Source organism: Lonchura striata, chromosome 25 (genome assembly GCF_050655825.1).
Source record: "Lonchura striata isolate lonStrDom1 chromosome 25, ASM5065582v1, whole genome shotgun sequence".
Classification (NCBI taxonomy): Eukaryota; Metazoa; Chordata; class Aves; order Passeriformes; family Estrildidae; genus Lonchura; species Lonchura striata.
The window spans coordinates 1622791-1647188 of record NC_140727.1 but is presented as its reverse complement, the minus strand read 5'-3'; the positions used below and the strand labels follow the sequence as shown (position 1 = coordinate 1647188).

The window sequence follows — 24398 nt, the reverse complement described above, 5'->3', positions numbered from 1 at the left end:
AACTGCAGAGCTCAGCCCCAGCCAGCCACACTGGGATACTCGGCCTGATGAGTGAGAACAGCCTGGGGCAGGACAGAAGGCCTTGGGATGGGGGAGAAGGAAAGAGGAGGAAAAAGGAAGGACAATATACATGCATGGCTCAGGGTAACCCAAAGCCCCGAGTATGCCGGGCAGGAGAACCTCCCCTCCACGTGTGGTGGCACAGGCTCTGACCTCACCCTCAGCGAGGCTCAGCCTGTGGAGCCCAGAGCAAAAACAGCCACTTAAAAACCAGGATATCAAAATTATTCAAATTCGTTGGCATGAGAGGGGTGCTGGGGCAGCCTGGACACGAGGAAAACAGCTGTGAGGACATCTTAAAGGTAAGGACAAAATAGAAATTCCAAAGCCAGGCTTGCTCTTGGAACTCACCGTTGTTTTAGAAAGGAAAACGACACTCTCAACGCACAGCAAGTCCAAGAGAGGAGCGAAGTGGGAACTGGGAGTTTATTGAGCCTCTGCTGAAGGGTCTGGTGGCAGGAGGCACAGCCTGTTCCCTCAGGACAGGAGCTGCAGCCTCACACCCAGCACGTTCCCCGCGGCGCCTCCTTGGCTGATGGGAACCTTCCACTTTATGGTTGACGAGGAGGGAGGGGAAGGATTACAGGTGGAGTTTCAGGACCTGCTTGCAATGACCCTTCTTCCTGGCAGGCCAGGGAGTGCCGTGTCCTCCCAGCCCATCCTGGGGCTGGCTGATCTCCCAGAGGCCAGCAGAGCCCAGCCAGGGCAGGTCACCCGGGACGCCAGCCAAAAAAGCAGGACAGATGTGTCAGAACCCGTACTTGGCTTGAGTCTGCCGTCTGCTGAGTTTGTTTTCAGACCATGTGTTTTTCAGTTCCAGTTCCCTCTCCTTGGCCTGCAGAGATGGAGAGCATGCTGTTAGCTGTGGGAACCCAGAGCTTCCCTTTGGCTGCCCTGGCAGGGCTCAGGAACCCCCTGGACAGAGCCCCCAGAGACACTGGCTGTGATCTCTGTCCATGGAAAAGAGTTTTCAGTCTCACAGGATGAATTACCAGCTCTCAGTGTTTGATAGAAGTAATAATTAAGTGTGGCATGGGTGCAAAATAAAATTTTAGGATTCTAGATTAGGGGTCCAAAGGGGACAAGATGGAGGAAATTGAGTGTGCCTTGTCCTTTTTCTCCTTCTTCATGCCCTCCATGTCTCACTGTGGTGTTGGCATTTTTCTGTTGGTTCAGGCTGGGGACACACTGTCCAACGTAGGTGACAGATATTGGCACGTTATTGTAAATCCAGCCCAGGGAGTTTCTGGTATTGAATGTTTGTCACATCCCACTGAGGGGTGTTACATTGGCACATTATTGTAAATATACCATAGGTAGTTTCCGGGGTATAATGTTTGTAATATTATATACCATAAAATGGGGACTGGGTTTAGGCTGGGGACACAGTGTTCAATGTCGCTGATAGATTTTGGCACATTATTGTAAATACAGCACAGGTAGTTTGTGGTATTTAATGTTTGTAACAGCCCACTGAGGGCAGAGCCCCACACGCTGCCCTGCAGGACAGAGCTGGGCAGGGCAGCAGAACATGTTAGAGATAAACAGAATAAACAACCTGGAAACCAGCACAGATTAATTATGACTTCTTCTTTAGCAATGGGGATGAAAGACAGAGACTTTCTACAATCTCAGAATCATCAATACCTCAGATTCTGACAGTTAGCCTCTGTGTTTCAGTGACTCAGCAGCATTCCAGCCTCCTCTGGCCCTGCTCATGTGGATTAGGGAGCCCTTCAGCCAGAAGCCTCGTTACAGGGGTTTGCACAATCATCCTGACAGAGGCCTGCATTAATTGGGATGCACAAGCATTTCATTCATGCTGAAAAGCAGCTTCTCGTGGGGACGGGCTCTGCAGCCAAGCCCGGGGCAGAATCCAGGACAGAGGCCCCAGAAGGTGCAGGAAGGGCAAAGCAAAGCTGAAAGCTCAGGACTGGGACACCCTCAGGGCCAGGCTTCACCTCTGGGTCTCACCAGGACTCTGGGGGTTCTCAGCTGGTCCCCAGCAGCCCAGCCTTGTGTTGCCCTGCAATTCTGCCTCACACACACAGGGAGGCCACTCACCTGATGGATCAGGTAGGTGATCTGGTGTTTTCTCCTCTGCTGACCTGTGGGCTGATCTCCTTTTTTCTGGAAAGCAGAAAGAGGTGAAGTGTTCAGCCTGGAGAGGTGCTTCCCTGGACAGCAAACCAAGACAAAGGCCTGCACACAGCCATCCCAAGCAGCATTTGTTCCCTATTAAAGTGCAGATTCCTTGGGCTGAAGCACTTCCTGGCTGGCCCTCCCCACCCACACAAAGTGTTCTGAGAAACTCTACTGGTCCCTCACATGTCATTATTTACCCTCCCTGGTGACTGCCCAGCACCCACGGAGCTCCAGCTGGGGCTGATTTGGGTTCCAACCACTGCCCTCGCCCTCCACCCACCTTGCTGAATGACTTCATGGTCTTCTCCTCTGTCAAGGACTTGGTCAGCCACTGCTGGGCCCCACTCAGCTGGTCGTCACCTTTGATGTCCACGAAGTTGATCTCTTCCCTGCCACGATTCCGCTTACCCTGCAGACGCTTGAACTGCAGGAGGAACAGAAGAGCTGGAATTACACCCAGCACTGACCTGACACGAGGCACAGCAAACAATTTTCCAGCCAGGGTTTTGATCTTTGGGAGAATTTCAGCTTGTTGTACATTGAAGCTTTAGCAGGAAGTTAGTAATTTTGTTTTCCTATGCAGAAAACAGCATTTATTCCTGCTTCCAGGCAGTGCCCATCCCCTGTGCTGGCACAAACCTCCAATCCCAGGGTCAGTTTGGGGCCCTTCATGCCCCAAAGAGATTGAGGAGCTGGAGCATGTCCAGAGAAGCAAACCAAGCTGGGGAAAGGGCTGGAGCACCAGGGGAGTCTGAGGGAGCTCAGCCTGGAGCAAAGGAGGCTCAGGGGGGACCTTGTGGCTCTGCAGAGCTCCTGACAGGAGGGGACAGCCAGTGAACTCTGCTCCTAGGGAACACGGGACAGGACAAGAGAAAATGGCCTCAGGTTGTGCCAGGGGAAGATGAGGTTGGATATAGGGAAAATTCCTACACCCAGAGGGTCGTCCAGCCCTGGCACAAGCTGCCAGCACTGTGGTGAAGTCCCCACCCCCAGAAGGATTTAAAAGCCAGGTGGACGTGGCACTTGGGGACGTGGTTTAGTGGTGGCCTTGGCAGTGCTGGGTGATGGTTTTGGAGGCCTTTTCCAACCTCAACAATTGATTCTGTCGTGTCCTCATCAGGCCTGCAGACCCAGCTGGAGCAGACTGTGGGAAGGACCTCACACGTGTCCACAACACAGCACGAGGCCCCCCCAGAAAAACCACCCAGCCCAAGCCCCTGGAAACCCAGGCTGTGCTGGGGGGCAGGAGCGTGGCTGCCCAAGGGGGTCCCATGTTCTGGCAGAGCTCAAAGCCCAGCTCCACAGGGGGACAGAAAACCAAGTGCCAACCGCTTCGTCGTCGATGAAGGAGGAGTCGGTGCTGCTCTCCTGCGGCGAGGCCTGGGCTGGTTCCACCTCCGGGTAGTACCCGCTGCTGTAGTAATCCTGGCAGGGAAAAGGAAACCAGTTTGGCACCAGAGCACTCCTGGAGTGGCACCACAGACTGCCCCGTGGGCTCACTCCATCAGAGGGACAAACCAGGGAACTCTGAGGGGCTTTTCACCAGGGTCTGGAGTGACAGGACAAGGGGGACTGGTTTCCAGAGGGCAGGGATTGGTGGGATATTGGGCAGGAACTCTTCCCTGTGAGGGCAGTGAGGCCCTGGCACAGGTTGCCCAGAGAAGTTGTGGCTGCCCCATCCCTGGAACTGTCCAAAGACAGGTTTGGACAGGGCTTGGAGCAACCTGGGATAGTGGAAGGTGTCCCTGCCCATGGCAGGGCTGGGACCGGATGGGCTTTAAGGTCCCTTCCAACCCAAACCAGTCTGGAATTCTATTTATTAGAATTCTATTAATCAGAATTTTATGTATTAGAATTGTATTTATTAGAATTATTAGAAACAACCAGGGCTCAGACACCAGCTCCAGTGAGCCCTGACTTTGTACCCTCACATCCAGGGCATTTCCACAGCAGTGCAGCTGTCAAACATCTGTCCAGCAAAGAACATCTGCAGCTCTCACGCTGCAGGAATCCCCTTGTGCCTGGTACTGCGGCTCCCTGTGCCAGATAGCTCGGGCTGGATTCCCTGCCCTGTGTTCCTCACACAGGCTGGATTCCCTGCTCTGTGCCCTAGGCACCTCACACAGGCTGCATTCCCTGCCCCATGTCCCAGGTACCTCACACAGGCTGCATTCCCTGGCCAGGTATCTCACACAGGCTGCATTCCCTGTCCCATGTCCAGGTACCTCACACAGGCTGGATTCCCTGCCCAGGTACCTCACACAGGCTGCATTCCCTGCTCTGTGCCCCAGGTACCTCACACAGGCTGGATTCCCTGCCCTGTGCCCCAGGTACCTCACACAGGCTGGATTCCCTGCCCCGTGTCCCAGGCACCTCACACAGGCTGGATTCCCTGCCCCGTGTCCCAGGTACCTCACACAGCCGGATTCCCTGCCCAGGTATCTCACACAGGCTGGATTCCCTGCCCCGTGTCCCAGGTACCTCACACAGCCGGATTCCCTGCCCAGGTACCTCACACAGGCTGGATTCCCTGCCCCGTGTCCCAGGCACCTCACACAGGCTGGATTCCCTGCCCCGTGTCCCAGGCACCTCACACAGGCTGCATTCCCTGCCCAGGTACCTCACAGAGGCTGGATTCCCTGTGTCATGTCCCAGGCACCTCACACAGGCTGGATTCCCTGCCCAGGTACCTCACACAGCTGGATTCCCTGCTCTGTGCCCCAGGTACCTCACACAGGCTGGATTCCCTCCCCCGTGCCCCAGGCACCTCACACAGGCTGCATTCCCTGCTCCGTGCCCCATGCACCTCACCAAGGCTGCATTCCAGGAGCAGCCAGTAACCAACTTGAGCCCCTCCCTTCACCCCACCTGGTAGTAGCCCCCCGGCTCGCCGTAGCCAGGGGGGAACTGGCCATAGGGCTGGCTGCCGTAGTCCTCGCCGGGTTTGGCTGCCCAGCCGTGCTGAACTCCGCTGGAGCCCACGCCGGTCTTGAACTCCAGCGGGGCGTTGGCGGCCGCGTCCTGGAACTGCGGCTCCGGCTCCGTGCCCGGAGGAGGCTCCTCCGACCCGCCCGTGCCCGGGTACGGGTAGGGCTCGGTGCCCGCGGCGCCGGGCTCGCTCCTGTCGGACAAGGAGAAGTAGTTCTCTGGCTGCACCTCCTCGTCGCTGTCCTCCTCCTCCTGCGTCATCTGCTTGGTTACCTGCAGCGCCGCGCTCTTGGCCGCCGCTTTGATGGCCGACGGCGACGGAGTGGTGGCCACGGCCGGCTTGGGCACGGCTTTGGTTTTGGAGGAAGAGCTCGGGGCCTTGGCGGGCTTGGAGTCGGAGGAGTTTTCTCCTGCTTTCCTCGAGAAGGAGTAGGGCAGGAGTAAGCGGTTGGTCTCTTTCACTGTCATGTTTTTGGGCTGAGGAAGCAGAGCGGACAAGCCGGAGCCCTCGCTGCGTCCCTGGGGATGTCCACGCAGGACAAATGGGTCACAGAGAGAAAAGAGAAAGATTATTCATTTTTCCTCACTTCCTGCCAATTATTGCCCCAATTCTAACACTTCCTGTGGGTTTCTTGCTGTTTGGCCACTCCAAATACACTGCACAAAAAGCCAGAGGGGTTTTGAAGGGAAATGTGAATGTTGCAAATATCTGCCCAATTCCCAAATTAATGCCTCTTTAACCAGGATTTAAATTGATGAAAATGCCTAAAAGAAAGGACTGGGATTTCAGGAATATCCTTAAAGCCACCAGGTGATCAGAGTGGATGATTTACACAAGGTGATCAGTGTGGACACATGGATCACAGAGAAAAGAGAAAGATTATTCAGTTTTCCTCACTTTCTGACAATTATTCCCCCAATTCTAACACTTCCTGTGGGTTTCTTGCTGTTTGGCCACTCCAAATACACTGCACAAAAAGCCAGAGGGATTTTGAAGGGAAATGTGAATGTTGCAAATATCTGCCCAATTCCCAAATTAATGCCTTTTTAGCCAGGATTTAAATGGGTGTAAATGTCCAAAAGAAAGGGTGGGAATTCTTAAAATCATAGGGTTTTAGGAAAGGTGTAAAAGGTAGGGCAATATCTTTATGTTTGATTCCTGGGGGGCAATAAAATGGCAAAAAAAAAACCCATTTATTTCCATGTTTTATTCCTGGGGGCAATAAAAAGGGATTTTAGGAATATCCCTAGAGCAACGAGGTGATCCGAGTGGATGATTTACACAAGTGCAAGCCCAAGAGTCAAACGCTTTTTCCCATGAAAATTGTTTAACCAAGTGCTCTTGTTATTTACCTGAAGAGTATTTTTTTTCTTTGCTGGTTCATCTTCCTCTGAATCTGACTGAGAGAGAAAACCAGAGCTCAGCACAACTTGAGACTCTAAACTAAAAAAGTCATGTTAATAAATCCCAGGAAAATAAACCCAAAGGGAGGGAAAAAGTGCAGGTGCACAGCTACAGTTCTTCAGAGGGACAGACAACAACAGAGTTACTGGAGGGGAAGCACAAACCACACAAAGGATGCAAAGTTCACTGCAAGGATACAGAGGATTGCTCCCAATAATGCTGAAATTGCTAAATATACAGATAAAACTTGTGTGGAAAGCCTGGTTGGCATCAGAAAATGTATCTTTATAATTTCATGGCTCCTCAGAGAACTTGGAACAGGCAACAGGGATTGAGGGCTTGTGCCAGCTTACCCCCAAACCATAAACCAGGGAAAGACAAGGATTGTGCATAAATAAAATAGTTGGGAGTGACTGTAAACCCACGTGTTGGTTTGGGAGAGAGCAGACACTGCAACTGCCCTGGAGCATCTCCAGGGGATGAACTGCAGCCGTGGGAGGGATTTTAAGGAGAAACAGGGAACAACTGAGGATGTCAGCCACATGCCAAGTGGGAACTGCTCACACCAGCTCCAGTTTAAGGTACTTTTTGTCCCTTCCAAATTCATTAGCTCGACGCTGAGAATGTGCAGACTGTGTGCACACAGCAGAGCACAGAGAGGGCTGAAGCAGGAACAGATCCCTGCTCATTCCAGGTGTCTGGAATCCCCCCACACTGCTGCAAGGAGCTGAACAAAAAGTGGCTGTGAGGGACTGGGAGATCTCTCATCCCTCTGTCCCAAAGGCTGAACCTCCAGAGCTCTGGGTCTGCAATTTGCCAGACTGGGATGGTTACTGGGATGGGGAACCTGTGTCCTCCCTCTCCTCCTCTTCCTGTGACCCTCCTCAGACACAGCACTGACTTCATCTGGGCTCTCCCAAAGTGCTGCCAGGCCACTATTAATGGACAACGTTTATAAATCCTTCCTTGAGTCCCCATGGAAATGACCCCAAGCTTCCAGATCAGCTGTTCCTACAGCCACAGGCTCTCCTGTCACACCTAAACCAGTGACACAACCATCACCTGCACATGGCAACAGGCCAACCTGGTCTAGTGGAAGCTGTCCCTGCCTGTGGGAACAGGATGAGTTTTAAAGGTCTCTTCCAACCCAAACCACTCCAGGTGCTGGTTTAGATTGGGGAAAAAATTGTTCTGTGAAGGTGAGGAAGCCCTGGCACAGAGTGCCCAGAGGAGCTCTGGCTGCACCATCCCTGGAAGTGTTCCAGGCCAGGCTGGATGGGGCTTGGAGCAACCTGGGATAGTGGAAGTTTGCTCCATGGCAGGGGGTGGAACAAAATGGGCATTAAGGTCCTTTCCAACCCAAACCATTCCATGATGCTGTGAGAGTGCTGTCCCAAAGGAAATGAGCAGTGGGGAGAGGATGAAACCTCATCAGCGGGGATGACGACTTAAAAAAGCAGACGGAAAGGGACCTGCCTTGCCCTGCTGTCGTTGTCTGTGTCCACAAGCCCTGCAAGGCATAGGAATTACCAAAAAAACCCACAAAATGAGAGGGAAATGGTCACCTAAAAGTTTGAAAGACACCTGAAGCCTTTAGACAAATAAGCAATAAACTCACTGAAAAATCTATCACCTGCACAGGAAACAAAAGATGGTTTTGTGCTACAATGCCCTGCAGCTCCACATCATCAACTCGTTAACTCCAGGAATAAGAAGGGTGCAGATAATCTAGGTTTGGCTGCATTACGATTATAAATAAGGTTTCTATATCAGTGTAATGCTGCAAAGCGCTTTAGCATTAGGGCAGGCAGCCAGGACAAATCTCCCCGCGGATGACACAATAGCTCCCGGCACCTCGGTGCGGGAGAGCGAGGGAAGAGACCCGCAGGGGGGGAAAGTTTCCCCCTCGAGGGTTTGCTCCATACTCACATCCCCCTTGCGCAGCTCGGGCGCCGCGATCCGCACCGGCTCCGTCCTCTTCTTTGGCTTGGGGAGGCCCAAGCCCGGCCCGGGGGAGGCAGCGGGGGGCGGGCTGCGGGGGGAAGCCGCGTTCCTGGGGGGCGGCAGCAGCAGCCCCCTCGGCCGGGGGGACTCCGCCGCCCCGTCCCCGCTGGCAGCCGGCTCCGGGGGGCTCTCAGCCCTGGCCTGGCCCGGCGGGGCGCTGCCGAAGCCGCTCACGGTGGGCAGCGGGCCCGCCAGGAACGACGCGGGCACGGCGGGGGCTCTGGGCGGGGGCAGCGCGGCGAAAAGCCCCCGGGATGAAGGCTGCTCGTCTGCGGCTGGGGGAGAGTCGGCGGCTTCCTCCTCCTCGCCCGCAGGCTCCTCCGCATCGCTGTCCTCCTCGCTGCTGGCGTAGGCCACGAGGGACATGGCCCCGGGGAGGGCGGCCCTTGGCGGGCAGCGGCCGCTACGCGAGGCCGGGGATCCACCCTCCGCACTAGGCCGCACCGCCGCCGCGCCTTCCGCGCCCGCAGCGGGGAAGAAGGGGCGGGCGGGGGCGAGGCTACGCCGCCATGGCGGCCCCTCCCCGTGCGGCGGCGGGGCCGCGGAGCGAGCCGAGGCGACGGCGGCGGCTCCGCGCTCCCGGTAATGGCCGCCGGCAGCGCCCCGCTGTCCGCGCCGCAGCCGCGCAGGACTACAGCTCCCGGCGTGCACCGCGAGCGGCGCTGTGCCCGCCTCCCCTCTGCGCCCCGCCGCGAGGCACCACGGGAAGTGTAGTCTGTGGTGCCACGCGGCGGCACCTCCGGGCGGGACCGGGACAAGGCCTCGGCACAGCGGGGATGCGGGAAGGGCCCTGGGGATGGAGCGGGGCGGGGACGGGGATGGGAACAGCGATGGAGACGAGGACGAGGAGGGAGAAGGGCCGAGCCAACCCTTCCAGACCACTCGGTTCACTGCCAAACAGAGCCCTGAGCTGGCAGTCCCCGGTGCAGTGCGGTGTCAGTGGGACACGGACTGGCGGTCCGGGGGCTCTCCTTGCCTTCCATCCTTTCCTCCTGGCATAGTCTGGGGAGGATCAGCGCTGCGAGCTCCAGCAGAACCTGCTGGTGTGGAACGCAGGAGGCCTGGCCTGGAGCTGGTTTGTCCCTCCGGCACTTTGCTGATTTTTTGGTTTGACGCCTTTGACCTCCTTCTGGCTCGTTCTGGCCTGAATAAGCAGCGAGCTGGGCTCAAATTTGGGTCCCCAGCAGCCAGGGAAGCGATTTGCAGAGCTGCTGTGAACTGCCAGCACAAGTGATGAAAGCAAAATGGAGATAAAGGAGGAGCGAGTCCTGAACCCTGTGTTGTTTGAAATCCAGCCCTGTCCCACCCCTCCTGGCCCGTTCTGGAGGGCTGAGGAGTGTTAAAAATACAGGATTAAAAATAGGCATTGAGGCCTTGGGGAGCCGGAGGGACGGGCACGGGAGGATTCCAGGAGCTGGGACACACGAGTTACGATTCCCCCTTCTGCTCCTTACACGGTGGTGACCTGCGAGGGCAAAGCAATCCCGGCACAAGGACGCCAAGGAGGACAACGAGGAGAAGGAAACATCCCCGTGGCTCCCAGAAAGTCCCATCTGTACCAGGAACCCCCTTCCCTGAGACTGTGGGTTCCATTCCCACCAGAAACAGCAAGATTTTTGTCTTTGTTGTGACACACACGAGTGTTGGCCACTGGAAGAGCGAATTGCAGGGGCCGAACCCCAAAAAGCCTTCTCCTCAAAGCCTTCTCCTTTCAAAACTCCACCAAACTCTACAAAGCAAAAAAAAACCTGTCGGAATCTGTGGTATTGATGATTCTGAGATTGTAAAAGTCTCTGTCTTTCTGCCCCGCTGCCAAAGAAGAAGTCATAATTCACCTGTGCTGGTTCCAAGGTTGTTTATTCTGTTTATCTCTCACATGTTCTGCTGCCCTGCCCAGCTCTGTCCTGCAGGGCAGCGTGTGGGGCTCTGCCCTCAGTGGGATGTGACAAACATTAAACACCAGAAACTCCCTGGGCTGGATTTACAAGAACGTGCCAATATCTGTCACCTACGTTGGACAGTGTGTCCCCAGCCTGAACCAACAGAAAAATGCCAACACCACAGTGAGACATGGAGGGCATGAAGAAGGAGAAAAAGGACAAGGCACACCCAGTTTCCTCCAGCTTGTCCCCTTTGGACCCCTCATCTAGAATCCTAAAATTTTACTTTTGCACCCATGCCACACTAATTATTGCTTATATCAAACACTCAGAGCTGGCAATTCATCCTGTAAGATTGAAAACTCTTTTCCATGGACAGAGATCACAGCCAGTGTCTCTGGGGACTCTGTCCAGGGGGTTCCTGAGCCCTGCCAGGGTCCCAAGGCAGCCAGAGGGAATTCCTGGATTCCCACAGAAACCCAAAATGAAGATGGGGATTTTTGTGGATCAGGCCCAGTGTCGCTGTCACCTCCCCAGCCAAACGCTCTTTGTGCTCAGAATCATCATTTGGGCTGGAAGTGACCATAAACATCATCCCGGGTGTGAAAAATGCAGATTTTATGATTGGCTTTTCGCAAATGTTACAATGAATATGATATGTGTGATGTTAGAAAGTGATACTGTATGAATTCTCTTAAGTAGTGTGTTAAATACAGTTTTAGGTTACAACATAATGTTGAAATTGTAGAATTTTTTTACTAGCTCAAGCAAGAGATGAGATAATCAAGAAACTCTTCACACAGTGACTTGGGGCCCATAAAGAATTACTGCCACCTTATCAGAAAAGACAAACATTCTTCCACCTTTATGGAACCACCAGGATTAAGGTGAAGAAGTTGACAAAAACCAGAAAAATTCTTAATTTGCAAGGAATTTATGCATAATTTATGAGATATATGAATATGCAACAGGCCATTTAAGGTTATTCCTTTGTTCACAAGGAATGCTTTTCCTGACTTAGTGCCTGAGAGCATCCAGACATCTGTAATTCTTTGCTTTTTGTTGTCTTGTAATTGTCCTCACCCTAAATTTTATTACTCTAATGGTATTACTATTTTTACAACCATTTTATTATTATTATTATTCAACTTTCAAATTTTAAAAACCAAGTGATTGGCATTTTTCACTCTAATTGCATTACTATTTTTACAACCATTTGATTATTATTATTCAACTTCCACATTTTAAAAACCAAGTGATCGGCCTTTTTCACGCTGGGGGGATTGGTTGGGATCTTCCTGGCAGATTTCTTCCACTGTGTCCTAAATTTTTAGGATTTAGGAAAGGGAAACGGGTGATTCCCTGAGAAGCACAGAGGGGTTCAACCACCCCAAGCTCTAACACCAGGCAGCCTTCATTCTGTGCCAAGAAAAATCAGCAAGAACTCAGGCAGGGAGAGGAGGGACCAAGCTTAAATAAAATCTGGCTCCTGCTGTGAAGAAAGAGGGAGGAATCCTTATTTCCCTCGGCCTTTTTCCATTTTTCCATAGCAGGTGGAGATTCCTTGAGCCTGGTCTCACCCCCAGAACAGCAGTAGGATCCTGCTGTCAGCCCTGACCCCGTGGATTATTTATTTGTGTTACTTTGCAGGTTTTTTAGGAGAAATTAAGCCAAGGAAAACACAGGGGGATGGAAAGAAAAGAGCCCAGCCCAGGAACCCCGAGTGCCAGGTCAGGGTGGAGGTTCTGGCTTCACAAATTATTTAATCTGCATTTAAGATCAGGTTTGGTTGGGCACAACGAGGACAGCAGCACCCAGGTTTGGTCCGAAGTGAGGACTAAATCAATTAAATAAATCAAAATAAACCTCCCTTTGTCACCCTGGAACCCCACGCTGAGGCTGCCTAGGGCCCAAACCTCCTCCCCAAGTGAAATAAGAGATTTTCCAGATATTACTTGAGCTAACAAAATGAACGCACCCAGGGATTTTCCAGGGATTTTCATGTGCCCTGAGCAATCCCAGCAGCTCCAGCCCGGGCTCTGCACTTCCTAAGGAAAAATTCATTTTTCTGCTGGGGGTGAACGGGGCAGCTTGGCTGAGGGGACCCAAATGCTCACAATCACCATTTTCTTTCTTTTCTAAAGCTCTTCTATCACCTATTCAGCTGCAGCCGGGATGTGGGGGTTTTTTTAGGGATGCTGCTACATCATTTTAGGCTGGTTTGCACATTTTGCACTGCTTGACATGCTTTCACCATGTATGTTGTCTTACACCAAATCTGACACAGCTTTAAACTGGTTTTGCACTGTCTCACGTGGCTTTTGCACTGCTTTGCATTTTTTTAAAACCAGTTTTGCGCTGCTTCACACAATTTTATGCCAATTTTGCACTGTTTTACACGATTTTATGCCAGTTTTGCACTGTTTTACAGAGGTTTGCACCATTTTGGTGTTGTTTTACACCGGCTATGCACTGTTTTACACCTGTTTTTCGTGGTTTCACATTATAGTTTTGCACTGTTTTGCACTTTTACATAGCTTTATGCCAATTTTGCACTGTTTTACAAGATTTTATGCCAGTTTTACACTGTTTTGTGTTTGTTACACTGTTTTGGTGCTATTTTATACTAGTTATGCACTGTTTTACACCTATTTTTCACATCATACTTTTGCACTGTTTTGCACTGTTCTTTACACTGTTTTGATGCTATTTTATTCTGGTTATGCACTGTTTTACACCTGTTTTTCACATCATGGTTTTGCACTGTTTTACACACTTTTGACACTGTTTTGGTGCTGTTTTACACTGGTTGTGCACTGTTTTACACCTATTTTTCACATCATAGTTTTGCACTGCTTTACATGTTGTTCACACCATTTTGGTGATTTTTACACTGGTTATGCCCTGTTTTACACCTATTTTTCACATTATACTTTTGCACTGTTTTGCGTTGTTCTTTACACTGTTTTGATGCTATTTTACACTGGTTATGCACAGTTCTACACCTATTTTTCACATCATAGTTTTGCACTGCTTTACATGTTTTTTAAACCATTTTGGTGATTTTTACACTGGTTATGCCCTGTTTTACACATTACACTTCTGCACCGCTCTACATATTTCCCACACCATTTTGGTGATTTTTACACTGGTTATTCACTGTTTTACACCTATTTTTCACATCATACTTTTGCACTACTTTACATGGTTTTTACACCATTTTGGTGATTTTTACACTGGTTATGCCCTGTTTTTCACATCACACTTTTGCACCGCTCCACATACTCCCCACACCATTTTTGCTGCTGTTTCACACTCCTGCATGCCTTTTCGCCCCTTTCCCTCTCTTTTTACCCCCGTTTTCCCCTCTCCAACGCCCCATTCTCACCATTCCTCCTCCCAGCCCATCCCCACCCACATCCCCCACCAGGGCCACCTGCAGCCGGGCACATTTTGGGGGTTTTTTGGGTGGTTTTTTTAATTATATATTTTTTTTTTTTTAGGGCGGTCGGGTGCGCGCGCGGCCCCGGGGGCGGGCGGCGCGTGTGCGCGCCCAGGCAGCGCTGCCGAGCGCCGAGCGCATCCACCGGCAGCGGCAGCAGCAGGAGGAGGAGGAGGAGGAGGAGGAGGAGGAGGAGGAAGGGGAAGGGTGGTTTGGGGGGGTGGGGGGGGTTGGCGGAGGGAGGGAGCAATTGAATTTCAAACACAAACAACCGCATGGGGCTCGGGCCCTCCGCCGCTGCGCCGCGCCGCCGCTGACCCCGGCGCCGCCGCCGGGGCGGGGGGGGGGCAGAGCAGCCGCTGCCTCCGCGCCTCCCCCTTCGGATTAGGGAGGCGTTTTTTTTGTTGTTGCTGGGGTTTTTTGGTTTTTTTTTTTGGGGGGGTGTTTTTCCTTTTTTTTTTTCTTTTTTTTTTTGGCTAATCCCCTGCCTCGCCGGGTTTTGCCTCCCAAACTTCATCCCTAAACCCCCCTCCTCCCCTCCCCCATCCCTTCCCTCCCCCCCCCACCCTCCCCTCCGCCGCCCGCTCCTCCGGTCCCGGGAGGAGCCGCCAGCCAAGATGTCCCGGTCCAACCGGCAGAAGGAATACAAATGCGGGGACCTGGTTTTCGCCAAGATGAAGGGCTACCCGCACTGGCCCGCCCGGGTAAGGAGCCGGGGAAGGGCTGGGAGGGCGGTGGGACCCCCGGTGCCCCCCCGGTGCTCTCCCCGGTGCTCCCCGTTGCATAACGCGGGCGGCCGAGGTGTCCCGGGGGATGGGGGCGCACCGGGGTCGGGCTGCCCCCGTTACCGGCGGGGGGGTGTGTCCGCACCGGGGTCAGCCTTCGGTCCCCCCCGGTGCCCTTCCACCGGGGCCGGGGTCCAACTTTGCCGGCACCTTATGTAAGGCCCGGCAGACTCGGGGCTCCTTCGGTACCGCGGCGCTTTCGGGACGTTTCCTCGGCACGGGGTGGGATTTCTGTGCTGGAAACAACGTCCCGGGCTCCCCCCGCCCCACCCCGGGCCCGTTTTGTGCTGTTTATTCATTTCTCTCGCGGGGGTGCGGGGGAGGGAGGGGGTCACGGGTGGAGACCGCGTGGCTTCTGCCGCCGCGTGGGAGTGGGGACCCCGCTGGTGCCGGTGACCACGAGGCTGGGCCAGCCCCTCCCCGGTGTGTCCCCCCCTCCATCCCGGTACCGGGGGTCCCTTTTCCACGTGGGGCCGCCCCTCCCGCCCCACTGCGAGACCCCACGGAGGGGCCGGGGCGCTCCCCCTCCTCTTCACTGATGGTCTGGGGGATACCTGGGGGGGGTTTCAACCAAACCCCCCCGTCCCGGCCTCCCCCGAGCGTGTCCCCCGGCTGGTGGTGGCCTTACCTCTCGCCACGGGTGCCGGGGAGGCGGCAGCGCTGGCCGGGACTTTGGCTTGGGAAAATCGATGGAATTATTGAGGATTTAGGACGGGGAAGGGGGGGGCCGTGCACACGGGGAGGGAGGGGGTGGTCGAGGTCCCACCGTGTGCAGACCCCGCTGCTCCCCACGGAGGGTCCCGGGACCCCCGCGATGAACCCAAAACCCCCCGTGGGCAGCTCTGGCTGCACAACCCGGCGCTGGTTATTTTTAAGCGGTTGGTGATGCAGTTTAAAATTTCCTTGGAGTGTTCCCCCCCACCTCCACACGCGCACTCTGCACACACGCACTCCCCTCCCGGCCCTGCTGCGAAAGGGCACCGGGGCTGCCTGGAAACCCCAAATTGAGCGGAAAAAGGGAGGAATGGGGCGATGGGCTTTAAACCCCCCACCCCCCCCCCCATCCCCTCCTCCTTCCCCCTGCCGGATTTGAATAACTTTTGTTTGGTTTGTCGGGTTCTGGCGGGGAGGCCGGGAGGGGGTTGGGAGCCGCTCGGATTTGGCACCGGCCTCCCAACGCGCATTTGAAAGCGGCTTTGCGAGGAGGAGCCACAGGGATCCCTGGGAGCTGCTTCCCCACCGCCTGCTTTTGCTGCGCGGCTTCCCTGCGGGCGCAGCCCCGTCCTCCCGCAGCCTCCATCCCTGGCAGCGGCGTCCCCAGAGCCGCGGGCTCCGCCGCCGCTCCGGGGTGATGCCAGGTCGGGGCTGGCATCCCTCGTGTCGGGCTCGGCTCCCGGGCACCGCTCGGGTTTCGCTCCTGGCGCCTGGTTTCGGCTGGGCAGGAGCGCTTTGGGGTGCTGGGGAGGGCAGGGAATTGGGTTTTCCCTGCGGGAGGTTTGCGCTCCCCAAGCCCAGGGGTGCTGGTTGATGCCCGGGGGGGGTTTGGAGCTCAGCCCTCCCACCCCACCGTGACTAATCAGGCAGGGCTTGCCCGTGACTAATCGGGTGCTGTGATGAAACGTTACCCGGCCACGCGTGGCGTTCGCCGGGGGATTCGTTTGCAGCCAGGTGTGGCTGGGGAGATACGGGAAGAAATGCAGGGGGGAGGGCTTCTTGCCCTGACCCGTTCCCTGAGGATGGCACCTGGGAACGTGCCATCGGCACGTTCCCCACTCCAGCAGCTCGGTGGAAACCTCTCCCCGAGAGGCGCAGCGTTAAACAGAGGGGAAACTGAGGCACGAGAGCGGGGAGACGAGTCGCTGGCAGCTGGAGGATGATGCTTGCCTCCCTTTTCCCCTCGCCCCTTCTCTGCAGGGTCCCTTGTGCCGGACCCTCGTTGTCACCTGCCCCCCTGGTGCCACCCTGTGCTGTGGCCGGGTCTGCAGCCCCCGTTCTGTACAGGGCTCTGGGCCAGCACGGCAGGGCACGAAGCACCAGCAGCACACCTGGCACCACTGACATCCCCCTTCCCCAGCATCTCCTGCTGCTCTGCTGGGGTCAGGATCCTGCTCCGGGTAATTCCGAGCCCTTCGGTGCTGGGATGGGGCTCAGTGACGGCCCCAGGGCTGAGGAGAGCCCTGGGGAGTGCGTGGGGGCACCCATGGGACTGAGGGGTGCCACAGGACCCCCACCCAGAGCGTGTGCCCCCCACCGTGTGTGTGACCCACGTGAGCTAATTCCATTAATTAATTCCTCGTCCTGGCTGCCAGCCTTGTCGTGGAGCGGGGAAACTGAGGCAGCGAGGGGGCTGCTCGCAGCGCCCATGGGCAGTGCAGGGCAGGCTGCATCAGCCGTGGAGCAGTTGAAAGGTGAAGAGCAGAGGTTGGGGGCAGAGTCCAGAGCGGGGGTACGTGCCCGTCCCTCCCCTGCCACGCTCCAGAGCTTCCCCTCCCGTGGGACCTGTCCCAGCCCATTTTCAGAGCCCCCCCCCGAGCCCCAGGGTGCAGATCCCGGGCAAGGCCGGGCTGTGACACCAGTGCCATTCGCAGGAGCTGGCAGGGGGACAGAAATGGGCACGGTGGACTTCGCCCTGGCACCGCAGCCCTGTCTCCCTCCAGTGACGGGGATGGACAGACACGGCTGTGATGGGCCCCCATGGGGTGGGTTTTTGGGTGGGTTTTTGGGTGGGTTTGCAGCTGTCCGTGCTATCGGTGTCCCCAGCGGGGTGTCACCCGCCTGCCCCGTGTCCCCACGCCCTGCTGATAGAGCGCTGCCTCCCCTTGGGGTGCAGGAGGGGCTGATAAAGGGCTGGGCAGGAGTCCCACGGGCAGGGGGACCCCAGCTGTCCCTGGAGCCCCTCAGTCCCTGGCTTGGGGACACGGTGGCACTGTGCATGCCGTGCCTGGAGCTGCTGCCCGTGCCTCTTCCCCCTTTCCTTGGGGAAGGAGGTTTGGAAACTTGCTGGGGGAATCTCCATCAGGGTCCTGGCACTGCCGGGGGGTTCTGGGGTGCCTCTCCAAGCCTGGCTGGGGAGGGTTTGGGTTCCTGGGGCGCCCCAGGGGCCTTTGGCACATTGTCCCAGGAGTGACCTGCAGGAACGGGGCCTGGGGGAAGCGCCATCCCCGGCAGGGCAGGGCTGGTGGCCGCCCCTCTGAGTCACATCATCCCCTCCTCCACCTTCGGTGCCACGCAGGGATGGAGCTGCTGCTCCCAGCTGCCACCATGGGCCAGGGTCCCACTGGGCGCTGGTGCCAGGGCCAGGCTGACCTGTGCTCTGCTGGGGACTGTCCCTGCTCCTGGAATGTCCCCGTGCCTTTGCTCTGGGGCATGACACTGCCACTCGCCCCAGGGCGCTGGGTGGGAGCACTTCAATCCTGAAACCCTCCCTGGATCCCGGTGCAGGATGGTCTGCACGCCCCAAACCCCGTTTGGGCAGTGGGGACGGCACAAAGGCACATCCCACGCAGGCATGGGACATCCCACCGAGCCTCCACCACATCCTGGTGCCCCTCCCAGTGCCCCGTCCCCTCCGTCTGCCCCCGGGGCTGTGCCAGCATTGCCCCCCAGCACGGGGGCGAGTGTTGGTCCCATCCCCAGCTCTGTGAAGGCAATCAGGAGAAACTCTTGGCCAGGTCCACCCTGTCACAACACCCTGGCTCTGCTGGCTGGGGAAACTGAGGCTGGGCGAGCTGTTGGGGTCATGGTGAGTGAGGAAAGGTTGTGCCATGAGTCAGCAGAGCGCTCAGGGAACGGGACCTGGCATCCCGACCGTGCCCGCTGGCACCTTCCAGCCCGGTGACGTGCTGGCGCCTGCCCCGAGACCCCCACCCGCATCCTCCTTCGGCTCCTTGCACCTCCCTTGGAGGTTTTCTCGGGGAATTTATGGCTGCTGGCTGCAGGGGGGGTTATTTTTAGACGCTATAAAAAGCAGCCGGAGTTGCTTTCGCTCCCTTCCCGCTTGGCGCCTCGGGATTATTCGCGCTCGGTGGAGCAGCACCTGCCCGTGGCCTTGGCACCGGCTGCTGCTCGAGCCCGCAGCCCTCGGCAGGCTGTCCCCTTGCCTGCTGACCCCGTTTTGGCCAGGGTGGCACCTCGGGCCCGTTGCTGGCCCAGGCTGGGGGAGCTGCCTGTGGCACTGCTGGCAGCGCCTGGATTTGCTGAGTGTGTGTGAGCTGGTCTGGACTAGAGCTTAGCGGGGAGGGGGTGGGAGAAGGGGAGCCCTGCTGGCCCCCACACCAGCGTGGGCACAAGAATTTGTTCTGCTGACCCCTTTGTGCCAGCTCTGTCTGCTGGGGGAGTTCCCAAGGGCTTCTCCTTTCCTGAGCTGTGCCCGTCCACAGGGTGCTGGAGGGGGTGGGGGGATGTCCTGGGGGGGATGTCCTGGGGCTCTGAGGGGCTCCAGGGGTCTCTGCCCTCTCCTGTCACCCTGTCCTTCGTGTCACGCAGATTGACGAGATGCCAGAAGCTGCAGTCAAATCCTCCTCCAATAAGTACCAAGTCTTCTTCTTCGGGACCCACGAAACGTGAGTGGGAGCCGGGGCTCCCGGGGCGGGTGGTGCCAGTGAGTTTGGGGGAGGCAGAGATGCCCCCCTGCTCCCACCCCTGACTGCTTCCCCCCCGGCACAGAGCATTCCTGGGGCCCAAAGACCTCTTCCCCTACGAGGAGTGCAAGGAGAAGTTTGGAAAGCCCAACAAGCGGAAAGGGTTCAGCGAAGGTTTGTGGGAGATCGAGAACAACCCCACGGTCAAAGCCTCCGGTTACCAGGTGGGTGAGGAGCTCGGGGGGGCTCCATCCCACCTCCCCCCCCATTGTTCCTCCTTCCTGGGGGGCTCGCTGTGAACCCCCCCATGCCCACAGCCCACCCAGAAGAAGAGCTGCCCCGAGGCGGCCGAGCGGGAGCCGGAGGGGGACGGGGAGAAGAAGGGCAGCGCCGAGGGCAGCAGCGACGAGGAGGGGAAGCTGGTGATCGACGAGCAGTCCAAGGAGAAGAACGAGAAGGGCGGCGCCAAGAGGAAAGCCGAGGATGCTTTGGAGGTGCCGGGCAGGGCGTGGGGGTGTCGGGGATTGGGGTCGGGCTGGGCTGAGCCAACCTTCCCCCCGGGCAGGATTCCCCCAAACGCCCCAAGGATGCGGAGGGGCAGGAAGGGGACAAGGAGGTGGACAACGAAGAGGCGCCCAAGGAGGAGCCCAAAGGCAACCCGGGCGAAGGGGAGAAGAACAGTGACGCCGCCGACACGCCGGCCACCAACCAAGCCAAGCAGGAGGGCAAGGAGGAGGTCAGAGACCACAAGGAGAGGTGAGGGGGTCGGCGTGCTGAGCCTTGGCCTCGCAGCCTGCAGGTTTTGGGGGCATCCCCGGCGCCACAGGGGTCTGACCAAGAGCCTTGCCTCTCTTCTTGGCTCCTCACAGCCTGTAGTGGCTTCCCTGGCGAGCTGATCCTTCCCCCTCTGGCTCCTGGGTGCTGCCTCACGCCGGCTCGTCGTGTCAGGAGCTCCGGACAAGAGAAACCACCCCAAAAGGAAATTTCCAAAAGAAGAGAGAAAAAAACCTACAAAAAAAAAAAAAAAAAAAGAGGAATGCAGAGCAGCCCGGTACTGACCCCGAGCGCTCCGTGCCTGCCCTGCCGTGGGCACACGCTTTGTATTGGTGATTCCTCGGGGCTGAGCAGTTGATTTGAAATAAAAGCGAATCTTGCCTTTTTAAAAGCTGGGTTAGAGCCTGGACCCCCCTGCATGGGTGGTTTTGGGAGCCGTGGGGCTGCCACAGCCCCTCTGGCAGCTCTGGGGTGGGGGGAGAGATGGGGCAGGGGCAGGGAAGGGTTTTGGAGAGGAGCAGAGAGTGCCCTGACTGGATGGGACACAAGGATCAACTCTTAATCCCAGCCCTGCACGTGGTACTTCAAAATCCCAGCATCCAAAAGCATTGTCAAAACACTCTCGACCTTTAGGATCATGAAATTATGGAGTATCCTGAGCTGGAAGAGACCCACAGGGATCAGCGAGCTCTGGGCTTGCACAGCACACCCCAAAATGCTCCCAATCCCACCATCCTAGAGTTGCATAAACACTCAGCTTCTCTGCTGGATGGAATTGTGGAATATCCTGAGCTGGAAGAAACAGTTCTGGGACCTGCGCAGGACACCCCAAAATACTCCAAATCCCACCATCCTAGAGTTGCATAAACACTCAGCTTCTCTGCTGGATGGAATATCCTGAGCAGGAAGAATTGAGTCCAGTTCTGGGGCCTGCACAGGACACCCCAAAATGTCCCAAACCCAATGTCCTAGATGTCCCAAATGTCCCAGAGCTTTGTCCAAGCACTCAGCTTCTCTGCTATAACAGTTGGAATATCCTGAGCAGGAAGGGACCCATCAGGATAATCGAGGTCAGTTCTGGGGCCTGCACAGCACACCCCAAAATGTCCCAAACCCAATGTCCTAGATGTCCCAAATGTCCCAGAGCTTTGTCCAAGCACTCGGCTTCTCTGCTGGGATATTCCACTATCCTGCCAGGACAATGAAGTCCGGCTCTGGCCACCCCAAAATCACATCCTGTGCCCGAGGGCCGTCTCCAGACACTCCCTGAGCCGTGCCAGGCTCGGGCCGTGACCATCCCTGCCCGCTCTGCCCCACACACCCAACCACGCAGGAGAGGCCAAACCGGGCCCTTCTGGCCGAGCCCGGCTCCCTGCAGAGGGGACAGCGGAGCCCGTCCCGTGCCCCTGGGCCAGCCGCGGGGACGGGGAGGGCAGCGGCAGAAGATGCAGCCGCGGCCGGACCACGGCTCCCGGCAGCCGCTCACCGGGGCCGGGGCTGCGGCGGGGCCGGGGCACCGGGGCGGCGCTGGAACTACAGCTCCCGGCATGCCCCGCGCCAGGACAGCAACTCCCGGCGTGCCCCGCGCCAGGACCTCAACTCCCGGCGTGCCCCGCGCCAGGACCTCAACGCCCCCGCGTGATTGGTCACTCCCGTGCCGTTCGGCCACGCCCCCGCCGCGCCCCCGGAGCGCGGGAGCGGCGCGGCCCCGCAGGTGAGCGGGGTCGGGCTGCGGGACCCCCGTGCGGGCTCTGCGGGCCCTTCCCGGGCTGCCGGGGGTGTTTGCCGCGGTTTGGAGCCCTTTCGGCGTGGCCGGGGCTCTGCGGGCCCTTCCCGGGCTGCCGGGGGTGTTTGCCGCGGTTTGGAGCCCTTTCGGCGTGGCCGGGGCTCCGCGGGACGCCGCGGGGTCGTTGCCGGCGGGCTGGGTGGAAGGGGTGTGCTCTGCGGGTTCCCTGGGGGAGGTTCGGGGGGTTTTGGGGTGGGGGAGGCTCTGCCAGTGGCCGTGTGGTTTTTGGGGGGACGGGATCTGCGGGACGCCTGGGTGCTCTCCCCGGCCCGTGTTCCCCCCTGGGGGAAGGGGAAGATGAACGTGTGAGTTCTCGGTTCTCTTCGGGGAGCTGGGGGTCTCCACAGGTCCCCTTTGGGAGCTTTGCAGGACACCTGCGTCCCCTTGGGGTGGGGGGGTGCCCTGTGGGACCCCTGGGTCCCTCCATGGGTGAGCGATGTACCTGGGTGAGGGATGTACCTGGGTGAGGGATGTACCTGGGTGAGGGATGTACCTGGGTGAGGAATGCACCTGGATGTACCTGGGTGAGGGATGTCCCTGGATGTACCTGGATGTCCCTGGATGAGGGATGTACCTGGATGTACCTGGGTGAGGGATGTGCCTGGGTGAGGGACGTCCCTGGATGTACCTGGGTGAGGGATGTACCTGGGTGAGGGATGTCCCTGGATGTACCTGGATGTACCTGGGTGAGTGATGTACCTGGATGAGGGATGTACCTGGATGTACCTGGGTGAGGGATGTGCCTGGGTGAGGGATGTCCCTGGATGTACCTGGATGTACCTGGGTGAGTGATGTACCTGGATGAACCTGGATGTACCTGGCTGAGGGATGTACCTGGATGTCCCTGGATGAGGGACGTACCTGGATGTACCTGGGTGAGTGATGTACCTGGATGAGGGATGTCCCTGGATGTACCTGGGTGAGGGATGTACCTGGGTGAGGGATGTCCCTGGATGTACCTGGATGTACCTGGGTGAGTGATGTACCTGGATGAGGGATGTCCCTGGATGTCCCTGCCAGTACCTGGATCCCCCAAAGGCACTGCGGGGGGTGCGAATCTCTGGGACCCCGTTTGTGGGGGGCTCTGCTGGGCCCTGCGCCCGCCCGGCCCGGGACACACACGGCCCTGGCGAGGTGTGCCGTGACCCCAGCGCCCCCCGACCCCCCGGTCCGCAGCACCATGCGCCTCTCGGCCCTGCTGAGCGCCGCACGGCCGCGGCTGCCCCCGGGCTACCGGCACGGCACCTGGCCCCCCGACTCCACGGCCGCCCGGCTCCGCAACCCGCCAGGGCAGCGCCGCCGCAAGATTTTCGTGGAGCCCATCGCCAAGGAGGACTGGAAGGTGTTCAAGGGTGACACGGTGAGGCTCCCCCCTCGCCAGGCTCCCCCCGGGCTGGCGGCCGCGCCGGGGTCCCACCTCTGCCCCTCTCCCCGCCGCAGGTGCAGGTGCTGGCCGGGAAGGACGCAGGGAAGCAGGGCACGGTCACCCAGGTGGTGCAAGCCCGCAACTGGGTGGTGGTGGAAGGCCTGAACACGGTGAGGCTGGGGCAGGGAGGGCCGTGGGAGGCCGTGGGGAGGCTGGGGAGCCCACGGGCCACCCGTGACCCCCCCATGCCCTCGTAGCACTATCGCTACGTCAACCGCACGGCCAAGTACTCGGGGAGCTACGTCGCCAGCGAGGCGCCGCTGCTGCTCAGCCAGATCTCCCTGGTGGACCCCGAGGACCGGTAAGGATTTGGGGGGGTGCTGAGGGGACCCCTCAGCTCAGTCCTGCCCCCGTGTTGTTACAGAATTTCTGAGAGAAAGAGGGCATGATTTATGTCTGGAGTGAAAATTCAGCTCCCCAGTCAGACTAGGCCCTGATAAGTGGCCTTGATGGGCCTGGAAGCTTTGATGCAGTGAGAATTTAGTTGTGGTGCAGTTAGAAATTATGTTAAGGTAATTACAAAGTAATGAGCCATCGGAGTGTGAATTAGGGTAGAACTGCAGCGTGAAAAGCCTGACCACCTTAAGGCAAACAATGTTAGCATGCCAATCAGACTATATAGCAGTGTATAAAAACTGCCATCTTCTCAGGAATAAAGGGGAGAGCGTCGCATGAATCGCACAGGTTGCATTTCCCGTTTTCTGAGCCCCGGCCCTGCCGTGTGCCCACAGGAAGCCGACGGAGGTGCAGTGGAGGTTCACGGAGGAGGGCGAGCGTGTGCGCGTGGCGCTGCGCAGCGGCCGCATCCTGCCCGTGCCGCCGCAGCCGCGCCGCGACGGCGTGGTGCCCGAGCAGTGGATCGGTGAGCGGGGCGACGGCGGGGCTGGGGGGGACACGGCGGGCGGGGGGGACACCGAGGGGCTCAGCGCCGTCCCCTCGCCCGCGCAGATGGCCCCAAGGACACGTCGGAGGAGGAGGCGCTGGCCAAGACGTACCGGCCGTCGCTGAAGACGTTCGAGGAGGAGATCATGGATGCCATGGGGATCGTGGAGACGCGCCGGGCTAAGAAATCCTACTGGTATTAACTGGGGGAGCTGGAAGCCCCCCCGGGCTGGGCTCTGCAATAAACCCCCCTCCATTTGCTGTGTTTGCGGCGTGCGGCGCTGACTCGCACCCAGCCCCG

The 24398-nt window shown here is 57.7% G+C and overlaps 3 protein-coding genes and 1 long non-coding RNA gene across 6 annotated transcripts; 2 read left to right on the top strand and 2 right to left on the bottom strand.

Moving 5' to 3' along the window:
* Positions 1-472: 472 nt before the first annotated feature.
* PRCC (proline rich mitotic checkpoint control factor) lies at positions 473-14036 on the bottom strand. Its single transcript, XM_021532185.4, has 7 exons — positions 8468-14036; positions 6487-6534; positions 5074-5652; positions 3535-3630; positions 2486-2629; positions 2125-2190; positions 473-895 (listed from the first exon to the last, which is right to left on the bottom strand). The coding sequence occupies exons 1-7, from the start codon at positions 8906-8908 to the stop codon at positions 809-811; spliced, it is 1461 nt and encodes a 486-aa protein (XP_021387860.2). The 5' UTR covers positions 8909-14036; the 3' UTR covers positions 473-808.
* On the bottom strand, positions 4046-5067 carry LOC146765363 (uncharacterized). Its single transcript, XR_014950129.1, has 2 exons — positions 4431-5067; positions 4046-4322 (listed from the first exon to the last, which is right to left on the bottom strand). It is a non-coding gene; the product is annotated as an uncharacterized LOC146765363 (long non-coding RNA).
* A 60-nt stretch (positions 14037-14096) lies between the features above and the next one.
* Positions 14097-20394, top strand: HDGF (heparin binding growth factor). Of its 2 annotated transcripts, none has more exons than XM_021532187.4 (6): positions 14097-14568; positions 19135-19211; positions 19315-19453; positions 19547-19723; positions 19795-19965; positions 20099-20394. In XM_021532187.4, the coding sequence occupies exons 1-6, from the start codon at positions 14482-14484 to the stop codon at positions 20123-20125; spliced, it is 678 nt and encodes a 225-aa protein (XP_021387862.3). In that variant the 5' UTR covers positions 14097-14481; the 3' UTR covers positions 20126-20394. The 2 variants fall into 2 exon arrangements, with proteins under 2 accessions (XP_021387862.3, XP_021387861.3); XM_021532186.4 differs by having other exon boundaries at positions 19795-19985.
* Positions 20395-21689: 1295 nt separating this feature from the next.
* On the top strand, positions 21690-24362 carry MRPL24 (mitochondrial ribosomal protein L24). Of its 2 annotated transcripts, none has more exons than XM_077789391.2 (6): positions 21690-21717; positions 22966-23149; positions 23230-23325; positions 23413-23516; positions 23947-24077; positions 24164-24362. In XM_077789391.2, the coding sequence occupies exons 2-6, from the start codon at positions 22970-22972 to the stop codon at positions 24298-24300; spliced, it is 648 nt and encodes a 215-aa protein (XP_077645517.1). In that variant the 5' UTR covers positions 21690-21717; positions 22966-22969; the 3' UTR covers positions 24301-24362. The 2 variants fall into 2 exon arrangements, with proteins under 2 accessions (XP_077645517.1, XP_085417154.1); XM_085561028.1 differs by having other exon boundaries at positions 21690-22664.
* The last annotated feature ends 36 nt before the right edge of the window (positions 24363-24398 follow it).

Bases quoted from the DNA above. Each gene is read 5' to 3' on its own strand.
- PRCC (XM_021532185.4), bottom strand. From the start codon at position 8,908: ATGTCCCTCGTGGCCTACGCCAGCAGCGAGGAGGACAGCGATGCGGAG. The intron at 3,631-5,073 runs GTGGGGTGAAGG...TTTCCCTGCCAG, and splicing joins AGCCGGGGGGCTACTACCAG to GATTACTACAGCAGCGGGTA. The intron at 2,191-2,485 runs GTGGGTGGAGGG...TCTGCTTTCCAG, and splicing joins CCATGAAGTCATTCAGCAAG to AAAAAAGGAGATCAGCCCAC.
- HDGF (XM_021532187.4), top strand. From the start codon at position 14,482: ATGTCCCGGTCCAACCGGCAGAAGGAATACAAATGCGGGGACCTGGTT. The intron at 14,569-19,134 runs GTAAGGAGCCGG...CGTGTCACGCAG, and splicing joins ACCCGCACTGGCCCGCCCGG to ATTGACGAGATGCCAGAAGC. The intron at 19,724-19,794 runs GTGCCGGGCAGG...CCCCCCGGGCAG, and splicing joins AAGCCGAGGATGCTTTGGAG to GATTCCCCCAAACGCCCCAA.
- MRPL24 (XM_077789391.2), top strand. From the start codon at position 22,970: ATGCGCCTCTCGGCCCTGCTGAGCGCCGCACGGCCGCGGCTGCCCCCG. The intron at 23,150-23,229 runs GTGAGGCTCCCC...TCCCCGCCGCAG, and splicing joins AGGTGTTCAAGGGTGACACG to GTGCAGGTGCTGGCCGGGAA. The intron at 24,078-24,163 runs GTGAGCGGGGCG...TCGCCCGCGCAG, and splicing joins GGTGCCCGAGCAGTGGATCG to ATGGCCCCAAGGACACGTCG.